Here is a 9,138-nt window from a genome sequence, read left to right on the forward strand (position 1 = left end):
TTTGTAGCAAAGCCAGTTTATTAGGTTTCTGGGATTGTGCCTTGCCTGCCCCCAACACATAGTAAAGAACCCAACTTTACAATCTGGTAAAGCGAAAATACACATACAAAGTATTCAGTACTCTGACATCCATTCTGTGGGCAGATCACCACTGAAAGCCAGCAAGCAACACTGAATCCTGCATTACTGACCATACTGCCTTGATGGCAGAACCATTAAAACATGCTTTGTACTGAACATGGAATTACACACTTGAACACCATTTCCACACAGTTTTCATGACATGAGGGCCCTTATTTACAAGTTGTGATAACTCAAATTAAAACTTAACAGATGTGCAGGTGTTTCAGATCAAATTTAACAGTAACACTGCAGCTACATTATTTGCTTACCTCAACCCCCAACCTGACTGACTTTAAAATTCTTAATTCTGGGATATTTATTAAAAAAAAACAAAACCCAAAAACAAACAAAAAACCACCAAAACTTTCTGACATACTTAGTATACAAATAATTAAGAAGGAACCTTCTCAGAAAAAGGATTAAGGATATGAGTGAAAAACAATCTGTCCAACAGGACTGTAAACCGTATTTATTTACAACAGTATAAACATAAATTTAAGATCAATCCTTTTCTTAAAGAAATCATTAAGGACACTAGTGTTAAACAGGTGATTTGTTTCTGAAACAACTGTAAATTCTAGTCATGTAAAGTTCAGAGTGAATACAAAAGTTCCCTTTTACAAACTTTTCCTAAGCAAAAATAGTCACAATTGAAGCAGCTTTATACAGGAAAAAGTATTACCTTTTGTTTAGATTCTTTTTAAACATCTTAATCATATTAGACCAAATTAAATACTCTTTCTAAATCTAGAACAAAATCAATGCATTTTCTTCAATATAAGTTGCAATGAAAGTACATCTCAAGAATTGTAATAGTTTACATAATAATAGTTATCTTGTTTCAGTAATTTGTTTCTAATGTGATCATTACGGTGGCAGCTTTTGAACTAGCCCTTCAATTTAGTTTCCAGTAAGCAACACATGCTACAAATGGCCAATAAAAAACCTTCATTTATACTTCGAAAACTAAGTCACGAAACACTGTTTGACATGGCACGTGAATGAAGTCATAGATTGCGTTCTATGGCTTACATTTCACTTTATGCAACTATGTGAAACTTAGCACCATTTTTATTATGAAACTTAATCTTCAAATAGAACTGGAAAAAGCAGTTGTAACTATGAGAACACAGAAAAAGGTGGTTCAAGAGGAGGAATTTCCCTCATCTGACCCCTACTAGCTCACATTAGTAATGCCAAGGGTGCCCTACATACAGTCACATTATACAAGCAGGTTTTAGCTCAAAAATCTCTAACAGATTATATACTTGGTAGATTTACTCCATATTTCAAGACCAAATTTCATTTGTGTTTGGAAATATTTTAAGAATGTACCATATTCCTAAACATTCCCATTCCTGAAATATGTTAACAAGTTGGCTTTTCAAGATATTTAAAAAGCACTCATGATCTCTAAAGCCCCGCAAACCCCAATCTTTGAAAACCAGTATGCTATTGCCAAATTCACCCAATCTTTTACTTACTCAACTGTTTTTACTTACCTCTGAGACACTCAACTCAAATACAGCACCTTTAGAAATATATCATTTAAATTTTAGTAAGATCAGAGAATTTATGGACAGATGGAGTCCCAATTTTTACCCCAAATCCTGTGCTACAGTACTTTCCATAACATGGTTTAACATAACAGTTTTGTATGACATGCCCATTATGAAAAATTAATGAAGTTTTAAGTATCAAATAATAGGGAGAAGTTTGTCAATTCCGTTACCATTGCCATGAAGAAACAGACCAAGTTCATAGTGGAACAACAGCCAAAATCTAGCAGGTTGCACTGACACTGACAGCCCGAACTTTGACAGACCTGTTTTTTTTGTTTTTATAATAAAAAGGTACCTGCTTACTAATTTCCTAGCAGTCACCTAATATTCCTTCATATGCCAAAAATCTCCCCACTTGCTGACCCAAAACCCAAGTTCCCTGGTTGTCACAAAAGGCTCTTCTACATTATTCCAATGCCAAGTAGCAACCAAAAGTATTAGTAAACCAGCCTACTGTTTATAATCTTACCACAAGTGATGAGAATAACCTCAGGCAGCAAGAGCTCAAGTAGAACCACTTTGTCAAACTTGACAAAGTATGTTCCCATATATTTATAGTGAAACTTAGTAATTCAGAAAGTACAATTACAAAGTGCAAGAGCATGAGATGGGCACACCTACAACAGGTAAAATAAAAAACACATTAAAGTGCCAAAGAGATTTGCTATACTTGCTACCAAAACCTGGAACTTTGCCAAGATCATAATTTTGAAGCACTTGCAAACAAGACAAGGTGATAGCCAGTGACAGTATGACCTAACACCAGCAGGATGTGGTAGGTTTTGGTTCAGGCTTTATACGTATTTCATCATCATCTGGGGGTTGACTAAGCATTAAAGGCTTGTGACTTTTAAGCTTGTGAGCCAGCGTCATGAATATGGCCTCCACATGGTCATTGTCATTGGGGTTCTTGGCAGAGGTTTCAAACAATGGCATGCTGTGAGTGTCAGCAAACTTCTGGGCCAGGTCCGTGGGCACCTGAATAGCACTTCTCAGGTCACATTTATTTCCAACCAGAATCCGTGGGGTATCATTGGCAAGAAGGTGCTGTTTGCATTCCTCTATCCAGGATGGCAGGCTGTGGAAACTGGCAATGTTTGTCATATCATACACAAACACCACAGCATGTACATTCCTGTAGTAGTGCTGCACCATGCTCTTCCTGAAGCGCTCCTGGCCTGCAGTATCCCATAGCTGTATCTGAAAATGGAAAGATAAGGAGAGGAAAAAATGTTTTACTACTCATCTTGGAAAATAACACAAATTATCTGTAGCGAGGGGAGTTACATGATCACAGAAATCTACTCTTCTGAATTAATCATATTGACAAGTTTGTGCTGAAGAAAATGGTTGCATTCACACAATTTTAGAAACTTTGGATTTCAAAGCTGCTCACAAGCAAGGCCAGGAGGAATGATGACACAACTTGAGAGAAAATACAAATTTCTGAAAGTTTATCGGAGCCTGTATTTTTAAAGATTTTTATAAAAACAAATCCTGAAGTCTTAGCAATAGCACTTTTGTTTGAAAATGAAATATATGTTACTTCCAGTACAACTCTCAGCTGACATGACTTTTGTTATTGCCAAAAATAATATCATCTTCCCCAAAATTCTGTTGTTAGCATGACATTAACTGCCATGTAGAAGTAGGAAGAAATCAAACCATGGTTGATTTCAACATCAACAAAAACAGGACAAATAAATCTTTCTCTGCAGTGCATTGGAATCAAACCCTCCTGTGATGAACATCTAACTTAAGCTTATTTAATGCTTAAACTGGGACCATACTATGGTTTGTAGTATCAAGGCATGCATAAAAGGAAAAAAATAAAAAAAAAAAGCATAAACCTCCTGTTGGTGTAACATGTGACGATCATTTCCAGGTACACGCCATTCTGTCCAAACCAGACTGAATGTATGTGCCAGAAGCTTAGTCAGAACAGAAAGACATTCAGAAGAACTGAAATGCTTTCAAATTTCTGGGGTCCAGATTGAAACAAAACAAAACAAAACAAGCTTTGAAGCACCAGCAGACATAAGCAACAACTAACAGAAATTTTAAATACATTGATCATCCTGTGTAATGGCAGCCTGGAGTCCTCAGATGTGTAGAGAATGCTACAGAATTGTGCACAGTGATGTTTACACAGACTTGCACTCCAGGAGACAAGGAACTGCAATGCCCAGCAGTCAGAGCCCCTTCACCTGCAACACCTGTACACTGTCAGAAATAAATTGCTGTGTGGCTCTATCATGCACACCTTAGTGATAGTGAAACATCTGAAAGACATTTGATTTCTTGGGAAAAAGCTGAGTCCTAGCTTCCTGTCTTATACAGCTGATCCCAGCCGAGGCAGTTTGATTAGTACTCTGGCTTTTGAGCAGAAAATTTTTCCTCCCTGGGAATGAAAGGAGTCTTCCTTAAGACTCAGAACTCAAGGAATACTAAATGTTCTGTAGACAATGAAGATAAATTTGAAATTTAATCTGTTCTCATGAAAGTCGCAGCCACTATGTAATTGTTGAAATTGTTCTCCCATTACCATAGCTCTGCATTCCTTTGATCCAAAAGTTTCAGTAAAACTTCTTTAGAAATTGTAAATATCTTGAAAGTTGTGTTGTTTACCACTTTAACCAGTGACTTTTTATATTAGAAAAAAGGAAGCCCATCTGCAAGGGAAATCTGCTGAGAGCAAGAAGATGCATCACTGATAGAGAGGATTACAGTATCACCTAAAACTGTTTTGAAAGCTACAACAGTGGAAATAGGGTAAAACTGAATAGAAGCAGATGCAAAGTCTTGGTAACAGTGAGTGACAATAAGGACTTTTTCTTTAAGCACAGGGTTCATCAGATTGGAAATTATTAAAATGGATGACAATCCAGATCCACAAGTCAATCACAGTATGTTATGAATCAGTCGTGTGACAGACTGAAGAACAAAGAGTAAGAGATGTTTCAGAAGTTTTTCTGCAATATTCTATTCAACCCTGGTTATCCATCCTCAAAAAAACTCAGACTAGAGCAGGTGGGAATGGCAGCTACTGGTTGCATCAGGGGAACTGAGAATTTGAATGAGAACATCAGAGCAGCTTGGCTTTTGTAGCCCAGTCCAGTTCTCTGCAGCTTTTGATCCAGAGACTTAGAAAGACCCATGTGCAGCTTCTAAAAGGGTCATTAAGAATGTTAGGAAAAGCAAGGCAAGTTGCCCTGGCTCTGATCCCAGAAAATGGTAGTCAGTTGCAATCGATCTCATTTTAGAATGAAATCTCAGGTTTTGCCAATGGTATTACACTCTACACACAATTGACAGCATCTCCATGAGTCTACACAATTGGACTGAACACAGGCACCTAAGTTTGGGTAAGATTCAGTCACACACCCAGATGAGACATACTTCCAGTTCTGTGCACTTATAAAACATTATAAAGTCAGAAGACTCATAGAAAATGCTCATGAATTTGACAAATTAGAGAAAAAAGAAGCACAGACTGAAGCAATCCCATGTATAGACAACATTATGTTAAGGAATCACTATAGATAAATCTTGGAAAATGCTGTATCAAATAAATTTAAAGAGAGAGTTAATTTTCACAGGCAGCTGTGGGCTAACAATTCTCTCCCCAGCTTATTCACAGAGTAGAAATTGGTCATGCTTCAGTCAAGCAGAGATCTTTAAGTGTATTGCCAGCCTTGGGTAAAGATGGGGAAATTAAATTAAAGGTTTACATAACTTGCAAGTGAAGCTTAAACTACAGTTCTTCCTAAATTTCATTTACATGCAGCACTCAAGCTTGAACAGCATTATCTCAAATTGAAGATGTTAATATTCTTGGCACTGAGTCATTTGCACTAAATCCTTTCCCAATGTTGAAAACTGTACACTTTAGAAATTTCTTTTTTCCTCTTTAGAGGTGAACTTGAGGAAACTGTTCCATTTCTACCTCTTCCCCCAAATATTTTCTCTACTGAAAAAAAATACCGAAAATGTTCACGTTAATGGGTGTGCACTGATGAAGTAACATTAAGATTACTATTTCATTGTTGGTCCAGTAACACCCATCTTCAGGGGACCACAGTTTTTATAACAGCCCTTTAAAGTATATAGTTTGATTGATTGGTTTAACAGCATAATTCGGCTAATAAAACTGTACAGAATCCCTTGGTCATATTCCCTAAGAAAAACAAATGGCATAAAAAGTATTAAATACACTGACTCAGCTATCACATCGCACCTTCTGATTCCGTTCTATGTATCCAGAAAGGCTTTTTTCTAAACAAGGACTCACTTAGTATGTGTGTTTTATAACACACTGGTAAAAACATAACTGGCCTCAATGCTGTCTCCTTTAACAAGACAAAAATTGGAATAGCTCAAAGGTACAGAACATGATGTTCGGACTTTCTTCTTTGGATTTCATTTGCATTTTGCTCTTTTAATGTAGGTCAGTGAAGACTAACATCATTGTTTTCTTCAATTTTCAATGCTTAGATTAACTGAGGAAGAGTAAAATTTAGAAGGCAGAAAATCCATTTGTTGAAAGTTTTAATTTACTCATCACATTTAGGCATCAGTGTTTGATATGAAGCTGTTCAGCCTACTGTACAAGGAATATACTTGTTCCTATGTCTTGGAATTCTACACAATTACTGTGTGGGAGATCCTCAATGAGAACTGTGCTTGTGTTCCTGCCAATGACACAGCACTTTTCCAGCTGTCAGGGAAACACTTACTGCTGTAGCAGCACAAGAAAGAACCATCCAGCTGGCTGGGGGAAGGGAGAAGAGGGAAGACACTACTTTATAACCTCCTCCTTCAATGCAAGAAGAAAAATTCCCTTCAGGGCACAGCAAGGACTACAATAATTCAGTTCATCAGAGCTTCTCTCTCTTCGTTCAACTAGCATTGCTGGAGCTGATTGCTACACATCAGGAAGGTGAAGAGGAGTGAGAGAAGTTGCCAAAACCGCCCAAAATTGGTTCAAACTTGACAACACTCCCACTAAAAACTAGAGTCCTGGCCATAATGACAAAATTCATTCCTTTAATGCTGAAACAGAACTTGCACAAAACAATGTGCCTCAGAACAGCCTCCTTCACTTCTCCACCTTCCTCAACCAGAACTGGTTTATTTTACAGGTAATATTCTCAAGAATGCAGCAAAACGATCTACAAAAACATATATAACAGAATGGCACAATAACCTATGTGAAGCATCTTAGAGCTGTGGATTACTCTATGTTCTTCTTCACTTCTCTCCAATGAAGGCCAGGCATCATTCAGAGGTGATGAAAATGCCAGTCAATAAGATGGTGCTGACAAAACAATATCCCTCAGGAGTTCTCTCCTCTGTCATGAACAGCAACGGACAAAGGAGTACAGAATTTCAGCTGTCAGACAAGTTCTAGTCAGTGGTTTTACAAAAGAAAACCAAAAAAACCCCAAAGATTCCTATTCACCTTTCATTTTTAGTTGAAAAAGGATATGAGATAAAAATCTCACAAGAGCAGGAAAGCAAATTGGCTCTCCTATTCTTATATATCCTCCATAATTTCTTTAATCAGTAAATAAGCAAGGAAAAACTACAGCTTTCAGCTACATAATGGTAAGCTGTAATTATAACGTCTGATGATAACAAATGTCCAAGTACAAGCTCAAGACTGCTGTTAACTTCCTTTTTCTGCACAAATGAACTTTTCTCATAAAAACAAACTGTAATACAGAAGCAGACTAGGATTCTGTTTAAAACCATGTTGGTAAATAAACTGCATTTGTAAGCTGTTACAGAGTACTCTGCAAATGCCTGTTAGGATCAACATACAGCAAACTTAACAGAATCGTAAAAATTAGAAGCCGAAACACATTGCTCAATCCTGAACAATATTCGATTGCCTAATATTTTTAAAGCAAAATTATCATAACAGTGGCACCTACACAGCTTTGTGGTGTTGAAGGTTAAAGCAACTATGATGTCTGATGAACAAAGAAGCAGAATTTCTCAGAGGCAACACGCTGCTGATACCAGGCACAAATAAGACGAAAATACTGCTAAGAGATCTATATATAAGTCCATTGTAAAGATAAATTACTGATTAACACTTGACAAAAAATGCACGAGGGTCTGGCCTACGGTAGGAATTGGTTCATCATCACAGAAACCTACATCGTGACTACCTTTCCAACAGGAGCAAGGCCAAGCAGTAGAACAGTTTCAGGGCAGACACAACGGCGGCTGCTGGTGACGCGACCCCGCCGAACTGAACTTCGGGGGTACGACGGTGACAGAAGGCCTGGAGACCGCTGCGAGAGGTGCGGCCCGAACATCCCGCTCTCCCTTCTCCCGGCCGCTGGAGCACTGTGCCAGGCGCGGGCCGGGCCGGGCCGAGCCGGGCCCAGCGTTGCCCCTCCGCCCGCCGCCCCCTCAGCCCGGGCCGCTCCCGGCGCTGTCCCGGGCCCGGCCCCGAGGTACCTTGATGCGCTCGCCGTCGATGGTGACGGCCCGCTCGCGAAAATCCACGCCGATGGTGGCCTCGGTGCGCTGCGGAAAGCGGCCGGCGCAGAAGCGGTAGGTGAGGCATGTCTTGCCCACGTTGGAGTCCCCGATGACGATGATCTTGAAGATACGCGAGCGGGCAGGGGGCAGCGCACCGGGGAGCGCCCCGGAGCCCGTCAGGCTCAGCTCCAGCGAGGACTCGACATCTCCCGCCGCCATCGCGGCCCCGGGAGAGCCGCTACGGGACCCAGAGAGAACCTGCCGGCCACCCACAGCGCGCGACGCGTCACGGCCCGCCGCGGGCCGGTCTCGCGAGAGTGCGGCGGCCAAGCCCCGCGGGCGGGGCCTGCGCGCGCCGGGGCCAGTGCTTGCGTGGCCGCCGCCGGCGCCAGGGGGCGCTGCGCGCGCGGCCCCGCGCACTGAAGGGGCGGGAGCGGGACCCGCCGGGAATCTCCGAGAACGGGAAACAGCCGGGAATATCCGGGGCTGCGGCGCCCCGCACCTCTCGGGGCGGCCTGAATGCTGCGAAATGTGGAATATGCAAGATTTTCTTAAAAAAGGTAGTTCTGTGATGTTTGGTCTTTGTCCACTTTCCAGCCTCATCAAGGAGAAGGGAGACAATCCATGAAACAGAGAGCCGCCAACAAGTTCTAAGTGATGGCCAGGTGTTCCAAAAACAAATTATTTGTTGGTAGAAATGCTGTTACGGTTTGGGGCTAGACAGGCTTCAATATTCTCAGACCCAGGGGGAGGTTAACAAAGCTTGGGAAGAAGGATGTACCTGTGGACACAGTGGATGTCCCATAGTGCACACCAAAAATGCAGGGGCCACAAGGACATCTGGCAGAACTCCCCAGATAAGGAAGAAACAAATGAAGACAACTCAGTAATTGTGCTGAAATCGGCTCCAACTGGGTAACAGGTAATTCCGGCAGGGGCAGATCCCGACCAGCTCACG

General features: G+C 40.9%; 1 protein-coding gene across 2 annotated transcripts; it reads right to left on the bottom strand.

The window, feature by feature from the left end:
- RAB33B (RAB33B, member RAS oncogene family) lies at positions 1 to 8,485 on the bottom strand. Of its 2 annotated transcripts, none has more exons than XM_048304467.1 (2): positions 8,157 to 8,485; positions 1 to 2,885 (listed from the first exon to the last, which is right to left on the bottom strand). In XM_048304467.1, exons 1-2 carry the CDS (start codon positions 8,397 to 8,399, stop codon positions 2,442 to 2,444), a joined length of 687 nt encoding a protein of 228 aa, XP_048160424.1. In that variant the 5' UTR covers positions 8,400 to 8,485; the 3' UTR covers positions 1 to 2,441. The 2 variants fall into 2 exon arrangements, with proteins under 2 accessions (XP_048160424.1, XP_048160425.1); XM_048304468.1 differs by lacking the exon at positions 8,157 to 8,485 and adding an exon at positions 7,862 to 8,096.
- Positions 8,486 to 9,138: the final 653 nt, after the last annotated feature.

This window comes from Corvus hawaiiensis, chromosome 5 (genome assembly GCF_020740725.1).
Source record: "Corvus hawaiiensis isolate bCorHaw1 chromosome 5, bCorHaw1.pri.cur, whole genome shotgun sequence".
Taxonomy (NCBI): Eukaryota; Metazoa; Chordata; class Aves; order Passeriformes; family Corvidae; genus Corvus; species Corvus hawaiiensis.